This window comes from Vanacampus margaritifer, chromosome 20 (genome assembly GCF_051991255.1).
Source record: "Vanacampus margaritifer isolate UIUO_Vmar chromosome 20, RoL_Vmar_1.0, whole genome shotgun sequence".
Taxonomy (NCBI): domain Eukaryota; kingdom Metazoa; phylum Chordata; class Actinopteri; order Syngnathiformes; family Syngnathidae; genus Vanacampus; species Vanacampus margaritifer.
The window spans coordinates 8,295,902-8,314,076 of record NC_135451.1 but is presented as its reverse complement, the minus strand read 5'-3'; the positions used below and the strand labels follow the sequence as shown (position 1 = coordinate 8,314,076).

The 18,175-nt window shown below is 38.2% G+C and overlaps 2 protein-coding genes across 2 annotated transcripts in view; both read left to right on the top strand.

Moving 5' to 3' along the window:
- The window catches only part of itgb1a (integrin, beta 1a), a 28,801-nt gene extending 19,189 nt beyond the window's left edge, over window positions 1-9,612 (top strand). Inside the window, exons 8-16 of the mRNA XM_077554591.1 lie at window positions 69-164; window positions 2,748-2,837; window positions 3,158-3,298; window positions 3,611-3,813; window positions 3,878-4,116; window positions 4,201-4,423; window positions 5,348-5,583; window positions 5,715-5,881; window positions 8,518-9,612. Of these exons, the coding sequence (XP_077410717.1) occupies window positions 69-164; window positions 2,748-2,837; window positions 3,158-3,298; window positions 3,611-3,813; window positions 3,878-4,116; window positions 4,201-4,423; window positions 5,348-5,583; window positions 5,715-5,881; window positions 8,518-8,583 (1,461 nt within the window). The 3' untranslated portion in view covers window positions 8,584-9,612. The remainder of the gene's footprint in view (window positions 1-68; window positions 165-2,747; window positions 2,838-3,157; window positions 3,299-3,610; window positions 3,814-3,877; window positions 4,117-4,200; window positions 4,424-5,347; window positions 5,584-5,714; window positions 5,882-8,517) is intronic.
- Window positions 9,613-10,288: 676 nt separating this feature from the next.
- Window positions 10,289-17,867, top strand: rab18a (RAB18A, member RAS oncogene family). The gene is made up of 7 exons (XM_077554511.1): window positions 10,289-10,488; window positions 12,262-12,317; window positions 13,180-13,241; window positions 13,465-13,537; window positions 13,921-14,039; window positions 14,548-14,614; window positions 14,813-17,867. The coding sequence occupies exons 1-7, from the start codon at window positions 10,421-10,423 to the stop codon at window positions 14,980-14,982; spliced, it is 615 nt and encodes a 204-aa protein (XP_077410637.1). The 5' UTR covers window positions 10,289-10,420; the 3' UTR covers window positions 14,983-17,867.
- Window positions 17,868-18,175: the final 308 nt, after the last annotated feature.

Sequence of the window (18,175 nt, the reverse complement as noted above, 5' to 3'; positions counted from 1 at the left end):
CAAGTTTCCTTATTTTGGAAATAAAAAACGGTCACTATTCTAAATGTAATGTTTTCTTCTTTATTCAGGACTATCCTTCGATTGCTCACTTGGTTCAGAAACTGAGTGACAATAACATTCAAACCATCTTTGCTGTCACAGAGGAGTTTCAGCCTGTTTACCAAGTTAGTTAGCTTTTTTTTTAATGTTTATACACTATAATTATACACAATACTGTTTAACACCGTGGCTCTTACTGAACCCCACCAGTTTCCTATGCACATTCACAAACACTTCTTTATTGAAAAATAAATCAATATATATATTTTAGGGGTGTCAAAATTAGTGCGTTAATTTTGCGTTAATTTAAAGTTCCTTAAACGCCACAAATGTTTTGAACACGCAATTCATGACCACCCCTTGGAAAGCCGGACACGTCCACTTCAAAATTTTGCAGAAATAAATTTAATAATAATGCATATGTTTGTGGAGACTGGGGTCATGTGTGTTGTATTTTACAATTTTAAAACTGTGCAGAATTTCACAAGTTACTTTGTTAAAGATTAGATGGCTCTTAATATGAAAAGAAAATGCACTGAGCTGTCACCAATGTCTTACAAATGCAATAATGTCATCTAGTGGCAGAAAAATAACCAACGCAAATCAATATACCACTGTTTTTTTACAGTATAGTACATCGTTTTAATTTTAACTCAATGTTATGAATTATTCTGAAATTACTGTATCAATGACTAAAAGATGCAGTCATATTTCCAATAGTTTATTCATTTTTTCATTATTTCTTTTTTTTTTACATTTTTCCCACTTTTATGTAAACGAGTATGTACGTTTTATTGTACATTTAGAACATATTTTAAATTTACAAATAATTATTAGTTAACTATTGAAGTTATGCGATTAATTACGATTAACAATTTTAATTGTTTGGCACCCCTAATATATTTTTTCAAATTCAAGAAATAGGTAAATGTTAACATGTGAACAAAATGAACAGGGAAAGTAGCCTTTTCATCGAATGTGGCTCTCTTAACCTTGAATTGAGAAAATTTAGATATGCACATATTCGTCCGACCACTTTCTTTTTTCTTTTTTTGTAGTATGAAGGGATTACAATAATAAAGAAATCACACGACGTACCCTCATAACAGCCACAAGTCGACTACTGAACGCACCAAATTCAGATAGGCCAAGCAGGCTGCATCATAACGAATCATTTGAGTGGGGTGTGTGTCTACTGTCTTGACCTCCGCCGAACCCCTGAGGCTGTCTCACCAAACCCCTGAGGTTCGAGGTTAAGAGCCACTGATCTCATAGGAAATTTATATTTTTTAGTAAAAATTAGAATTACATTTATTCACTTCAAACCAGATAAATCATGTAAACTAAATGTTAAGTTTTCACTTCTGATACAGATTGAATTCAGAAGTGTAAATCTTACTACTCTTGTTTACTCATGTATGTGTCAGTTTGGGAAGATGTTCAGTGTAGCTTTCTGAGTATAAATAAATAAATGTAACAACAATATTTAAAAAATCCGACTAGGCCGAGACATCTGTTACAAATTAATGGCAACGTCCCTCCTTGAATCTCTGATGATTTCCATCTGCTGTGCAGCCATATAACTTCTGATCTGAGTGTGACCAAGGTTCTTTCAATGACTAACCCCACAGAAGCTCCGGTGGGCTTCGGAGCAATAGCACTTTCGTAATGCAATAGTATCCATGCAAACTATACGAAAAACAACTATAGTGCAGTACTTCGGTGCTTATTTTGATTATATGCTCTATAGAGGGGTTTCCATCCAATTGTTTAGATTTTTTTTAAGCCAATTTACTGAAAATGCGCAAAACAGACATTCGATTTATGCCCGTTCTTCTTTTGCAAACATTGATAGGGTTCTCCGCCGCTGTAGGTGGCGGCTTACACGATAGGGATGTAATTTAAAAGAAGAAGAAAAACAGGAAGCAACTGCGCTGTGCGATGACGTCGTATGAGTTTGCTTTTGTAATTCTTGATAAACCGTAGTGTTTCTTTGCTGTTTTCCATAAAAAATTGCATTAATATTCGCTTATTTAACTCATTTGTGCCCAAAAACGTATACATATGTTCTATTTTAAATATCACCATGCTCCCAAAGACGTATTTATATGTTTTTATGTTTTTTTTATGCGAGAGCTAGAAGGCTTTGATGCAGCCTCTGAACTAAAAAGAGTGCTTGAAGCAATGCTAGTTATTGCAAAAACAGCCAGGAGGTGGCAGCAGAGTATAAGAGATCAACTAGGGCCATGTTTCAAAAATCTCTTTCCCCTTCTGGATATTTACAAATTTGTGAATAATAATGAAACTTAGCTATATTATAATGCGAGTTGCTGTTAAGTGGAAACGGATAGAAATATACTTTGTTTTTCTGATGAAAGAAGAGACTTTATCGTCAGCCATTGCTTTGTGATGACAAATGTTCGTGCGCCGTGTATCCGGTCTTGTCAGCGTTTATTCCCAAAACCTGTTTCCATAGCCAAAATTAGCATTTTCCTTTTTTTGATACGCTTCAAAATCCACCCCCTCTGAGCGTAAAAACTTTTTTTGCGAATTTTGAGCCCTTTTTTTAATTTCTAGCATTTCCATTCAGTATTTTCACATTTCTTGAAAGAATAAAAATGTGTGGATGGAAACCCCACTTATGATTAACAGGTTTATTGAAACAAAAAAAAAAAAAAATTAAATGTAGCTTTCTGTTGTGTCCCCAGGAGCTGAAAAATCTCATACCAAAGTCTGCAGTGGGCACCCTGTCTGCCAACTCAAGCAATGTTATCAACCTCATTATAGATGCTTACAATGTAAGTATGACAGACAAGTATAAAGTATACAGTATGTAGGTCACACAAACCACTTTTTATAGCCTTTTTACTTAAACGGGAAGGCCATCCCAAATTTTTTTTACAGTACGTTCTATACAGCTCTACTAGTCTAAATTTATTGTTAATCTTTGAGCTAAGAAATATCCCAAAGACTGTATTCTGACAGATCCTAAATTCTCTGATTTAATGCTCAGTTAAGCCATTTGTAAAGCCTTCTGTCTAAACAAAACTACCAGATGACATTCCATTGCAGGGGAAAAAATCTCCATCCATGCTATTATCTCTTCTTTGTTTGACAGTCGCTCTCGTCTGAGGTCATTCTCGAGAACAGCAAGCTTCCAGAGGGAGTGACTATTGCGTACACATCCCGCTGTAAGAACGGAGTCATTACTGAGGGTGAAAATGGACGGAAATGCTCCAATATTTCAATTGGAGATGAGGTGAGGAATAGAATTTGGATTTTTTTTATTTATTTTTATTTTTTTATTTTTATTTTATTTTTTTTATTTTTTATTTTTTTTTATTTTTATTTTTATTTTTTAATTTTAATTTTAATTTTAATTTTAATTTTTTAATTTTTATTTTATTATGTGTTGATTGATTTATTTATTTTATTTATTTTATGTTTGTATTATTTTATTATGTGTTTATTTATTTTATTCTTTATTTATTTATTTATTTTATTATTTATTTATTTTATTATTTATTTATTTATTGTTTTATGTATTTATTTATTTATTTATTCATTTTAGGTCACATTTACCATCAGTGTGACATCTAAGGGCTGTCCAAAGCAAGGGAAGCCTGAGACAATCAAGATCAAACCTTTGGGCTTTACAGAGGAGGTAGAAATTACCCTCAACTTCATCTGTGAGTGTGAATGCCATAAAGAGGGCGTCGCCAACAGCGTTGACTGCCACTTCGGGAATGGGACCTATGAATGCGGAGCCTGCAAGTAAGTACGGAGATCACTACAAGGGGTTGGTTCATCATAAACGGCACAAACTCCTTCATCCCAGGTGTTACGACGGACGTGTCGGCAAACAGTGCGAATGCAGCAGCAACGACGTGGCCACGGAGGACATGGACCGCACCTGCCGCAAAGACAACGGCACGGACATCTGCAGCAACAACGGCGACTGCGTGTGCGGCACGTGCGAGTGCAAGAAGAGAGAGAATCCGGAGGAGCGCTACAGCGGACAGTACTGCGAGTGTGACAACTTTAACTGCGACCGCTCCGGAAACAGACTGTGCGGAGGTGAGCAACATCATGGAACTGGGAATTCAATTTTGAGGCAAGATTAAATATCTTCCCTTCTTGTGTTTTGTTTTTGTTCCTTAGGGCATGGACGTTGTGAGTGCAGAGTGTGCATCTGTGACAACATGTGGACCGGGAGCGCCTGCGATTGTTCCTTGGATACCAGCACGTGTCTAGCAACCAACAAGCAGATTTGCAACGGTAGAGGGACGTGCGAATGCGGCACTTGCAAATGCACAGACCCCAAATTCCAGGGTCCCACCTGCGAAGCGTGCCCTACCTGTCCAGGAGTGTGCACTGAACACAAGTAAGTTTGACCTTTCAGAAATGAAGTACTTGGAGGGCACTCTTTAATACACAACACAGCAATTTCAAGTTGTTTATAAGGATGGGCGAGTACTGATACCCGGCCTTATTTCAAGGCACCGATATTGGGCGTTTTGATGAATATCTGTAGCGGCCTTTTAAAAAAAATCGGTTTGCTGATAAAAAGTACATTTAAACCTTTTTAATCTCAGGGAATTATTTATTTACATTTTCAGTTAACCATTTGTTTTTGTTCGACATTAAAATAAGGAAATGGGAAAGTTTAAGATTTTTTTAATTTTTTTATTTTGGCAAAAAAAAGAGAGCGTTATGGTATTTACTTTTTAAAGTTTCCGTTTAACTTTTTAAGACTAGCTCCCTGATAATTTTCTTATGAATTTAAAAGGATGTCTATTGTCTAGGAAAAAAAACTTCTACATCTTGAAAAGTCAGAAAAATTGTTCAATAAACACTAATATTGAGCATTTTCACAAATATTGGTATTGACCTTTTTTTTTATTTTTATATCTGACGGCCGATAAAAAGTAAATATAAAACCATTTTAATCTCAGGGAACTATTTATTAAAAATGTTTGATTTATTAATTTTTAAATTAATAATTCATAATAAATCATTTAAATGAATAATAATTCATAAAAAAGTAATTAATAATAATTACTTAATAATAATTAATTAATACTTTTTTGAATTATTAATTTTATAAAAAATTTGTTTGACAATAAAATAAGTAAATGTGAAAGTTTAATTTTTTTTTTAATTTTGGAAAACAGTGAGACAATGCCCATAACTGTCATAAGAGACAGTTATGGTATTTACGTGTTTAAGTTTCTATTTACTTTTGGCCCTAATCCTCTTCCGTAGTAGACCATTGCTCATCACATGTGGTGACCTACGTTTCCTTCAGGGAGTGCGTCCAGTGTCGGGCATTTGGCACAGGCGAGTTGAAGGAAACGTGCGAGCGCGACTGCAGCTATTTCAACTTGATCAAAGTGAAGACCAGGGAAAAGCTGCCTCAGCCGAACGACGCCTCTTATCCTTTGATGCACTGTAAGGAGAGGGACGCCAACGACTGCTGGTTCTATTACACCTACGCTGTCAACAACAATACAGAAAAGGAGGTCCATGTGGTTGAAACTCTGGGTAAGTTGGAAGTCATATGGGGTTGAAGTTCACTTCAGGCTTTGTGGCAATTGCATTCCAAAAATAACTCTTAAGTTGCTCTACATACTGCCTGAAAGTCTCCTTGATACATTTGTTTCGCTGTGTTTCAGACTGCCCCGCTGGTCCCGATATCATACCCATCGTGGCGGGTGTAGTCGCGGGCATCGTCTTAATTGGTTTGGCTCTGCTGCTCATCTGGAAGCTGCTGACAATCATCCACGACAGAAGAGAGTTTGCCAAATTTGAGAAGGAGAAGATGAACGCCAAATGGGATACGGTGAGGTTCTGGAAGCTGTGTGAGATGCTGGCGGGATATTACAGTTCCCCGAGTCTTATCAATGCAGAAAACAGGTGTGGAGAGTCTGTGGTGCAATGTTGGCCTTGAAACGGCACATTTGTGAAGCTGGTGTTATTCTGAACGGCAGACGAGCTTTGCAGACCGTTTAATATTGCGACGAAGTGGCTCATGTTCTTTTTCTTCAGCCTCATCTGGAGAAACAGATCCAATAGGTTGCCTTTGACCAGCACTCAAAATAAAACGGAAAATGTTGGAGGCTCCATGGACTTTTTAGGGAATGTTATGCCGAAGCTTTTTCCGGGGAGTGTCTGCGCCTCCTCCTTTCCCTACTTCCTGCCTGGTGTAAAGTCATTGGCCAACATCAATATGACAGGATTGAGGCACGACCCAATGAGCTGTAATCGGGCTCCACCAAGTGGTGGAGTGATGAAAACTCTAGTTCAGTGCGCCTCAACTTTTTTTCAGTGACGTACCCCCTAAACAGCGTAATGCATTTCTAATTGAAGAAAAAAAAGAAAAAAATTCAAACAGAGTGATGTGCCATCTATCATTGTCTGATTTATTCAACTTTGGAACGCTATTTGTATTTATGTGGTCTCTTGAAGTATTTGGAACTAAAAAGAGATAACAAACAAATAAATAAATTAGGGGTGCACCAATCACAATTTTCTGGACGATCGCCGATTCCCGACCTTTTAAAAAGTCTGACCTGCCGATCCCGATTTTTTTTCCTCCCCGATCCCTATTTTTTTCCCATAACATGGAGCATTCACCTTCAGTGTTCCAGTTTTGTTTTAGTGGAAAACATTGAACAGTAGCTGTGAAATAATGCAAACGGGTTCTCCCAAATAAAAATGAGAAGCCAATTCGTCATCTCAGCAGAAGAGGACAGTAGCTGACTTTTTCAGACCTCTGAGGACGGAGATGAGAGCGATGGAAAAGATCGCTTTATTTTTATGGGGTCTGCCGATCACCGATCACCCAAAATTAAGGAAATCGGGGCCAATAAATTGGCTGGCCGATCGATCGGTGCACCCCTAAAAGAAAGAAAGAAAGAAAGATTTTGCACATACAGACTATTATCAACATTAGGTGTCATCTTTTGGGATCATAGTGTAAAGCTCTGTTCTCAAAAAGAAATTGTAACTTCATTTTAAATAAAGTTTTCAAGTGATTGACAGGTAATTCTAGGTGGCATATGACAAGTTGGGTCAAACCATTCTGGTATGCGGGGGAGTTTTTTTTTTAGGTTGCTGAAATTGAATAGCCATAAAATTTGTTTCTTGAATTCATACTGTTCTGTATTTACATATTCTTTTAAAATATATTTTAAAATCTCACGTACCCCCTGGAGTGCCTTCAGGTACCCCGATTTGAGAACCACTGCTCTAGTTTATGAAACGTATGTCTCTTCCTCCACCTTGTGGTGGGATTGGGGTATTTTTTTTCAACAATAGTATTTTATATGCAGCCCCACTAGTCTAAACACAGCAATCTTATTAATATTGTGTTTGTGGAATATGAGTTAAGCAGCAAAATCCACCTGTATTTTTTATTTTTTTTTGTGTATGCCATTTTGTTAGTTGCTGTCATGTCAACAGAAAATGACATCCCATTTGCTCCCCCTAAAATGGATAAAAACGGATGGATTTTGCTTCATAACTCCTATTCTACAAATGTAATATTAATCAGAATGTCATGTTTAGACTAGTGAGGTCATGAATAACAAATTATTCTCAAGAAATGTTTATTGTTGACTTCCACTTAAAGCAGAAAAAAAACACTATCTCAGCGGGCAGCCATTTTGTCACTTGCTGTCAACAGAAAATGTCCTCCCATATGCTCAGAGCTCAGGTAGCGACCAATGACGGCTCAGCTTCAGAAAACAGGTGAGCCATGATTGGTTGTTATCTCAGCCCTGAGCAACTGTGATGTCATCTTCAGTCGACAGCAAGTGGCAAAATGGCCGCCCCCTCAGATAGATAAAAACGGGCAGCTGTTGCTGCTTACCTCAATTCCACAGGCACAATATAAGTAGTGTTCACTTTCACTCTGAGCCCTTCTGTGTTATGTACGTCTTTTATGTTTTCATTCTTGCCTTTTCTCAGTTTCCGTCTTATTGTTCGTCCCCCTCTGTTGAAATCTTTCTGTGCTCATTCTCTATCTGTAGCAAGACAACCCCATATACAAGAGTCCTATCAATCAGTTCCAGAATCCAAACTATGGACGTAGAGCTGCCGTCCTTTAAGTTTGTATTCTTTCCACTTTCCTTTCCTGCATGGGTTGTTTGTGTGCGCACTGTCTCTCAGCATCTTTTTTTTTTGTCTCTGTTTGCAAAACCCTAAATAATACATGAGCTTAGCAAGTGCATGAGTGTGCTGTGATGCACAAGATTTGAGGATCAAGTGTCATTTCTGGCTACAATTACAAAAAGACATTTTCCGGTAAGTATACGTTTAAAGAGAGGCATGCTTGTGTTTTGAGTTCGCTGCAAATTAATACATTACAAAAAAAAAAAACAATGGTTGCCAAACGGTTTGCGTGATTATGAGCTTTGAAACATGTTTTGTATTATCCGTAATTCTTATTCATGCTGTGCTTTGTTTATGTTCCAGGGTGAAAATCCTATCTACAAAAGTGCTGTTACGACTGTGGTCAATCCCAAATATGAAGGCAAATGATGAACAAGAATTTGACATGGTTAGCATTTGTTGTAGGTTTGTTGGCTTCTGAGGAGGATTATTTTGTTGCTTCGTCATTACAATGCACATGCGTCTGTATTTTTACTAACACATATTTATATGCTTTTGTTGTATTTTAGATGTACAGTATGTGTATATACTTTTCAAATTCATATTTCTTGAAGGTTTATGGATTTCAGTTGTTTTTCTATCCTGCCAAAGGTCTGGTGCGGGCATATCATTTCACTTGTTTTACCAGCAGATTATCATCAATAATAATTTATGTTGCAGAAATATTCAGCTTCTTAAATTTGTGTGTGCTCCCAGCTTGTGTCTTTCTGCACTGACTGTTTGTCTGTGGTGTCTTTCTCTGTGACAAGATCTGAGGTGCTTTTGATATTTACGAAAATCATCAGCCATAGCAGCACATTATGTGTATAAAAAAAAAGAAAGCATTTTAATTCTTTAGTTTAACATTTTTGCTCAGTTTTCATGTTGCGAAGGTGAATGAATATTTGTAAATGAAGTTTGGACTGCAGCTCACAAATAATGACATTTTGTTGCACTCACAAGTTTTTCATACTTTGAAGGAATTAAACCACAATGGACATGTTTAATATCAACTGTCATTTGTGCAGTTGATATGCAATCACAAATGGACTGTATACCACTTGTAAAATTATGAAATGATAGCCATGTTGAGTCAAAGGATTTCTGTTTTTATAAAAGCATCAAATTGTAATAGATCTGATTTACCAATAAGAAACTTATTTATTCTCAGGTCCTTTCCTGTTTTTTCGAAGTACGCCAAAGAAATAAAAATAGAATCTTATTTTATTGACTTGATTATCAGCCGTACTTTGTTTTTGTTTTGTTTTGCAATACTATTTTAACATCATTCACCTTAATGCCTCAGAAGCATCACACACACGCCTTTACAGTATTGTTTGAAAAGTGCCTTTTATTTCGATCACCATGTTCTCTCCCAATGCTGTAATGACTTATTTATTAAATAAACTCTCAAAACAGTGTTGATGTATATTTCTTATTGTTGGCCTTGGGTGTGTGTGGGGGTGGGGGGATGACAAGTCGTGACACGTAAGTGCAGAATACAGGTAGGCTATGTAAAAATATATATGTTTATTATTTTCTATGCGTGTAAATTATGATTTTTACCGTTATAATTACATTTATTGATAAAATATATGAAGATTTTATTTTCTATTTGTGGAAGAAATAGTTTGATCTTTATTGATACATTCGTATCAGGGCTCACAAACCGAAAGCTCAATTACGTCTTGCCGGAAATGGTTGGATTTTTTTAATTTATTTTTTATTTTTAATATTTTATTTAACAAACAATAGTACAAAACAGTGTAACAGCCAGTGGGAGCCAAATACACGGGATAAGAAACTTCTACAAAATTATATTACAAAGCTCACATAAATATAAAGTTTTACTTGCTTTCTTTGTTTGTGGAGTGCAATAATTTTAATATATTATTTTCTATATATGTATAAATAAAGGTTTTACATTTACTATTACACCTTTTCATAAAACTATATGTACATTATTGTTTTATTTTCTATTATGTGAGAACATGTCGATTTTGTGTGTGTGATCATTTGGTCACATAAATTAGCTAGCAGTAAATTAGCTTGAAAACCGGAAACTCAAATACGTCTAACCGGAAACTGTTGGCTTGTTGGACGCTGGTGTCAGTGTCAAACTCAGCCCACCCAAAACAGTAAACAGGAATGCTAGCTATTCGGAAATACTGTTTAAACGGTCGGTTGCGTTGTTCTGTATAGACGGACAGTTTGCCTATTGGAGGCAATGGAAGAGGACATTCTGACAACGTTGAAAATACTAATCATCGGAGAAAGTGGTGTCGGGAAATCCAGGTAACTTAGTTAGATAACCAGGGAGTGAATTGTTGTCGTTGCTAACTGCTAACGCTGGCTAGCAAGCGCGTCAGCGAGCCACACATTAATATAAGGTTAAAACAAGCGTGTTAAAGTCGATGCTGTGTTTAGCAGTCTTATCTGGATGAACATTACGGCAGTACTGTCATGACAAGTATTTTAATGCAGGGTTAGGATTTTTAAAAACACGTTAGCTAGCTGGCCAGCAAGATAAGATGGTGACATCATCGCTGGCAGATATTGAGTTCGAATTCATCAGAAATGTGACAGTCATTGAAACCGGAGGTCGTTTCGAAACAAGTGAGAGAATAATCAATAGTGACGTATATGTTGCTTTTGTATACGTCACTACTGATTATTATAATATATATTGGCTTATTTTCTTTATTTTAGTTGGGTTGCATATGCTTGCCATTAACAGGTGAGGTTGGCAAGTAATACAAAAAAACATGCATGTTATTGGCATTTTGCTGTTTTTCTTTTCTTTTCTTTTTTTAAGTCTGAGTCAGCCAAAATAAAATAACCCCAGTAAATAGTCTTAATTGTTTCTTCTAAACTTCATTCTTAATATCAGCCAAAGCTAGTCGTAAATGCTTCCAGAGCATTGACAGAAATCCCATTTTGTTTTTTTCTTACCTTCAGTTTATTGGCACTGTCTATAGCTAAGGAAATTTACAAATGAATGCCCTTTTTTCTGGCATTGCCACCAGTTTTCTTCCTGTGATTGCAGGTATGGCTAAACAATCAGAGTAAATGCCAACACCATGCAACACGCATGTTTGTTTGTATTTCCAGAAAACTGATGATTTTGTGGCCAAATCTACCAATGTGCCGTACAATACCCTTAAGTGCATCATCGGCGCCAAGGGCAGTGTTTCCAGAGAGCAATTTTCTATTATTATACAAAAGAAGGTTTTGGATGGTGTAACTTTGATTTCATTTGATAGTCTTTACCTCATCAGGGGAGATTTTGGCTCAGTAACGGCTTGCTTGCATTTATCAGAAAATGACTTGGGCATGATGCATTTTTAGTGCTAAAAGGTCAACTTTTCAGTGAACTTTGCCTCACTGTCAATGTGTGGGTAAGACATTTGCACATAATCACATGTAGTTAAGAATGAACTCTGTCCTACTGACTCTTCCAACCTGGCAATGATGTCATCTTGCTATTGGGCAAGTTAAGCACATAGCATTCAAATGAGCTAGCTTGTTTAATGCTATATCAGCATGAAGTTATTGTAGGATATGTTATTCTGATTTTTATTTTCCACACTTCGCCGTGCAATAACTCCTCCACTTAATACATACGATTTACACCGTTCAACGCCTTCCTGGGAATATATCATCTGATTCCACATTACTTACTGTTTTCCCACAATTTAGAATTAAATATCAACTTTTCTCCATTCATTTTAAATGGGACTGACATGTCCAACTTTCCTCGCCCACTTCCATACATACAACTTATCATTATCAGTTGTCTAATACTGTTCAGTGGCGCAATTGGTAAAGCGCATTGTCCAGTAACCAGGAGGTCGCACGTTCGAATCCCACCTCCGACTGTACTTTGCAAATATATCCATGGCCATTATGCTAAGTGATATACATGTATACCAACTTATAATTTCACTGAAATGATTTAAGCACATACATTGAAATCTTAGCTTTCAGCTTTTCAGGATTCCCATGCAATTTTTGCAGAAATTGCACTTTGTCTAGTTTGTCAAGTAAGTCTGTGTATCTCATCCGCAGCCTCCTCCTCAGATTCACAGATGACACATTTGACCCAGAGCAAACAGCTACAATAGGTGAGTAATACGGATGAGCTCATGTAATGAAGATAAAACTAAATATATGAAATATAAGTAAAGCAGAAGCGGTGCAAGAAGTCATCCAGCTGAGATTAGTTTGTCACAAAGAAATACAGGGATTTATCCCAGAGTTTGACTGTCTTTCCTGACTGGTAGGGCTGTGTGTTGAATTTCTAGGATTCAATCAACAACCCAAATCTTTTCAAAGACATACAAAAAACAAAACAAAACAAAAAACCTACTTGAAAATATTTTCCAAGGTCAAGGCTTGCGTGGCTACTGTTTAACTTGGCCAGCTGGGATTCTTTGACAAACAGATGTCAAGCCTCCTTTGTTGATTTAAGATTCAAAGAAAATCACTTTTAATCTGTTGTCACTCTTTTTCAACCAAAGTATTAATACCACCTGGAGCAATACGGCCGCTCACTTTCTCAATCCTTGTTGACACAAATCTCGATGGTGTTTTGTTAAGCAGTTCGCTGCGGCACTCGCCGACCTACCATTCAGATGACGCTATAAATGAGTGATGGCAGATTATTATAGCAGCTGCTCACCAGTGTGTACGGAAAAGGACGAGACAATCATTTGCCATCTTTTTGCGTTGTATAACGTTTAGTGTTCGTGAAATGGCTTGATAGCTCCGGAGTCTGCTTCCTGGAAAAAATAACAGTCACATTACGAGGCCAATTAAAATGGAGAGACTTTTCCGAGGTCAAAAATATGTGTCATAGATATGCTGTCCTTCACGTGTCCGCAACAATAACCGAGCCATCCTAATGGACTGCAGACAGATGTTGTTGTCTCGCCTATCCAGACTTTATTTCTTCAGATTCTCCTATCTATATTTTTTTTGTTACAGGTGTTGACTTCAAAGTGAAGACCATCAGTGTCGATGGAAATAAGGCAAAGCTGGCAATATGGGTACGTGTGCCATAATTCAGTCAATCAAGAATATTGTATTGTAAACAGCTTTTCAGCACTGCGCTCATGCAGTTCCATGCAGTGTCCAGAAGATGGCGCTCATGTGACACAGAGGCCATTTTACCTAATCCTGGCACTTCTCTTCTTATTGTCCAGCTTTGAGCCGCTTTTGCAGCTTTTATTTTTTGTCCTCCCTCAAATAAGAGATGGTTTTATGTTGCAGGACACTGCTGGGCAGGAGCGTTTCCGAACCCTGACACCCAGTTACTACCGCGGTGCACAAGGAGTCATCCTAGGTAAGCCATCATCAAGCAGCAGCCCTCATTGCTTACATGTTTCCTTTTTGCTTCATTGGTACATTCCTATTAGGGCTGTATGATTTTGGAAAAATATTCGAAGTGTGATTTATTTATTTTTTTCTCCCTCCCCCACTCAATATTGTAATTTCAATATTGCGATACATTGCAACGTCGATTTGAATTTGCTGAAGTATTCACCCGTGATTGTAAGGGGGAACATAAAATACATCATGTTTAACATGTTAAGCTGTTCTCCTTTTTTAATCATCCATACAATGTTTCACTTAAAGTAAATAATGAACCAAATGTGTGACATGAGAAGACCTTCAATTGCGTACGTTAATTTGTCAGCATGCCTCTGTTTGTTTGGTTCGACCCAGTGTATGACGTCACTAGACGAGAAACTTTTACCAAACTGGAAAACTGGCTCAATGAGCTGGAGACATACTGTACAAGGAATGATCTGGTGAAAATGCTTGTTGGAAACAAAATAGATAAGGTGAGTACGTTTCTGGTTCTTTGGTCTTGTTTTTTTTTTATATATATATATCTCAGTGGCGGAATTGGTGTGATATATTAGATTTATCTCACAAAAAGGTCTCAGTTTTATTAAGATCCTTTAAAAATGGTGTAACGGTTTTTGATATTAAAATGTGCCAAAAACACAGTTTCTTCATTTTATCATTACGGTATATGATTTTGTATGTCATAGATTTAATGTCATTTGAAATGTTTGTGTGTTTTTCGTAACCCCACTTTTGTCCTTAGTATCCTTAGTAACTTATTAATGAAGTCCGAGCAGACATTATCGTTAGAATTGTTTAACTGAATGCAGAGTACAAATGTGATTTTGTAATATCTGGCGGTATTGTATCCTCTTCTTTGCAAAAAAAAAAATATAAAAAAAAAAACAAACTCCCTTTTCCTGCATGCCCTCAGATGCTCACAGAAGTTGACAGCTCCGCCCGGCAGACCTCAAATAAGCCATTACTACTTCTTTGTTTCAGGAAAACCACGAGCTAGACAGGGCCGAAGGGCTGAAGTTTGCAAGAAAACATTCCATGCTTTTTATAGGTAAGCCAGGAGGATTCCCTCCTCTCTGAAGAGCCACTGGGCACGTTACAAGAGGGAAAACTGCTTTTTCAAATCACTCTCGAATACCCTAAGAGGAATTTTGTCTATTTATAAATCAAACGGTGGACTTTTTTCCCTTGTCCTTGAAAGAGTTCACGCGTTTACCATATACTCTCATTTTCAACCGTGTCCTCACAGAGTCGAGCGCAAAAACCCGCGATGGCGTTCAGTGCGCATTTGAAGAGCTAGTGGAGAAGATCATCCAGAGTCCAGGATTGTGGCAGAGCGAGAGCCACGGCAGAGCAGTGCAGCTCACCGACGAGGACGCGGGAGGCGGCAGCTGCGGCGGATACTGCTCGCTGCTCTAGACGACGCACGATTTTCTGACATACACGTGTGAATACCCAACACGCTTCCGTCCTCTTCCTCCCCCCCTCACTTGTTGTGTAGTCATAAGCCGAGTACCCAGACTGCGGCTGGATCATCCAACCCTCCTGCCTGTTGTTCACACGGGCGTTACGTTTGCACATGTTCTTTATAAAGGTGCGCTTGAAATGCAAAAGCCGCTCAGCCTTGATCTCAACAACATAGGATGTGTGGTGTTTTGGGCTTGCTTCTTTTTTGAATTGGCGTTCGGCGAGTTGCAGGACTTTGGAATGAATCACCATTTGTCAGTTTACTCTCTGCAACTTTTTTTTCCCTTTCCTCAAAAGGAGGCAAGTCAAGAAAGCCCCTAAACGGACATGGAAGGAAATGAAATGTCACTTTAGGGGCTCTGTACAAATCTAACCAATTAAACCAAAGTGTAATAATGCGGTTCCTATAATTATATTGACCCAAGTGTGTTTTTTGTTGTTGAAGGCGTATGTTGAGCTGTCTTATCTGTATCTGAGCAGATATAGACGCTTTGGTGTAAGGACGAAAGGATTTGGGATTACACATAGACAAACACTACCTTTCTTCTTAAGCAGAAATGACAAATGCAGATCCAGAAAGTAAAAACCCCTACCACAGTTTGGCTTTAGCCCCTCGTGCTAGCTAGCTAGTGTAAGGAAGAACACCTTCTTCTTTCAGGTAGAGAGAATGTTGATTATCTGAATACAGGCTAGAGATCGGTGAACAGTTCTTTCGAAGGTTTTATTTTTACAGAATATTCCGGACACAAGCGAGTTTACAGACAATGGCTGCAGCCTCTCGCAAGTGCCCCGATTACAGACACTTCAACCTTCTTATACTATCTTGAAGGGCGGTACCACAAAGCCCCCACCAAACAGCCCACCTGGAGTTCACCGGACATGAGATAAGACTTTAAAAACATCATTGATTACAGACACTTCAACCACAGACAATGGCCTATTGTTGTGGAAATAGATGAGGTCCCAGTCATGACGATAAGACTTTAAAAACATCATTGATTACAGACACTTGGCAGAAATTGCGATAACACTCTCAAAGCTTTACTGAGAAAATAAGGAAAATTAAAACAGTTATGACTAAATCTGGGCAGAAGACCCTCTTCAGTAGCTAGCTCCCTAGCAAGTAAACAAGCACCAGCGGAGCTAGCTAGCTAGCTAGCAGGTAAACAGACACCGGGGAGCTAGCTAGGGAGCTCGCTAGCTAGCGCCTGGGGCTTTAGCCCCTTGTGCTAGCTAGCTCCCTAGCAGATAAACAACCACCAGCGGAGCTAGCTAGCTAGAACCTGGGTCTGTAGCCCCTCGTGCTAGCTAGCTCCCTAGCAGATAAACAAGCACCCGGGGAGCTAGCTAGGGAGGGAGGGAGGTAGCTAGCTAGCGAGCACCTGGGGCTAAAGCCAAACTGTGGCAGGTGTTTACTTTCTGGACCTGGATTTGCCACACCTCTGTTCTTAAAACAACTTCCAGTCCTCTTGATGGGTTGGAACTCATCCAGGCTCAAGGATCTTACTTGTTGAACTGGAGTTGCAGTCATGCTGGAACAGAAATGGACCTGGAAGTATATAAGTGTTCAAAATGTCTTAGTAAACTGTGCATTTATGGGCAAGGATGCAAGAAAGCCCCTTTATTAACTCGCTGATGGAGAGAGATGTTCCAAGACTTTTGTTTTTGTCCTTAGTATATTATACAGTATATGCTTATGCAGATGTTCTATAATGCCAAACCACCTCGCAACACTCTGCTAACGGCTTGGATTCCACCTACACAACTGCCTCATTTGCTCCAAATATAATAGACTTAGCAAGTGTTTTGGATGACATTTTACCACTTTTATTGACTTTGACTTTAATGCTTTTTTTTTTTTTGATGAGTGGATGAATCAAATGGATCGGCACCAGCAAAAAGCTTTCCACCCAGCACCAATGAGGGGAACGCCTCGAGTCCAATGTGGCACTTCAATAGAGCGTGAGACACTCTGGCGCGCCCTCATTCAGACAGATAATATCAGTGATATCACTAACAGCACTGTATTGTGTCATGATGAAGGAAAAGTGTTCAATATTAAACAGTCCAGAAAGTGTTGCCTAAATTTGAAGAGTAAAAAAAAAAAAAGAGGCTGTGCTCAGTGCCCTGCGTTGCTAATGGATTTAGCAGTAGTGCTGGTGCTGAATCTGGGAAATGTACGGTAGTTCAGAGTGTCTGATCTTTTAATACAGGGATTGTGAAAGTGACATGGATAGCACACTACAATGTCTGATCACAAATGGGATTTTTTTTTTTTTACTTGCATGTGGAACTGCCTTGCCTTTTTTTTGTGTGTGTGTAGGCCTGTCTTGTCAAATTAGATTAACTAAAAAATAAAGTAGTAAATAGTCAGAGGTGGCAAATCCAGGTGCAGAAAATAAAAGCCCTGTTGCAGTTTGGCTTTAGCCCCTGATGCTAGCTAGCTAGCTCCCTAGCAGGTAAACGCGCACCATGGGAGCTAGCTAGGGAACTAACTCGCTAGCTAGACCTGGGGTTTACTTTCTGGATTTGCCACCTCAGATTTTAGCAACTGTTATTGAACACAAAATTGTTTTAATATTGTTATATTAATGCATATTGTTATGTCTGGCTTTTTTTGTTGAGAGATATGAAATATTCATTTTTGTGTACATTTTGTGTAGTTTAGCAGTTGATGGTCATTTTTAAGTTGTAAAGCTGAATGTATACATATTCACTACAAAAACTGCCCTATCTATTAAAACATTTTGTTTTTTAAGTGAAAATGTCGCTGTTACTACACACTCTTCAGGCTATGTTGAGACGCTGTTAATGCAATAAACAATAATGAAAAGGAAGATTTTCTCCCGTTATTTCCGTCTGTGGAGATGACCAATAACACTGCTGTCACGGTTGCCATGTTGGAAATGTCGCTGTTAGGTGAGGGCTTTTTCACTCGGCACCCTTCACATTCCGTTGCCTTCAGAATAAAGACGTGTGTTTGAACAGTGTCGGAGGAAGCCTCAGACCCCAGACGTGTGATCGAACTAAATCATATTTTTTGGCAGACTTCTCGGGGAAACAACCACAGCCATAATTCATCCTACCAACGCTTTAACCGGGATGTGCATAATTCCTGGGCGATTATGAAAGGCTTAAGGGCTGG

What these genes read in the sequence shown, in the direction of transcription:
- rab18a (XM_077554511.1), top strand. Translation starts at nt 10,421, where the DNA reads ATGGAAGAGGACATTCTGACAACGTTGAAAATACTAATCATCGGAGAA. An exon ending in AGGCAAAGCTGGCAATATGG is followed by an intron (nt 13,242 to 13,464) that starts GTACGTGTGCCA and finishes TTTATGTTGCAG; the next exon opens with GACACTGCTGGGCAGGAGCG. An exon ending in ACATTCCATGCTTTTTATAG is followed by an intron (nt 14,615 to 14,812) that starts GTAAGCCAGGAG and finishes GTGTCCTCACAG; the next exon opens with AGTCGAGCGCAAAAACCCGC.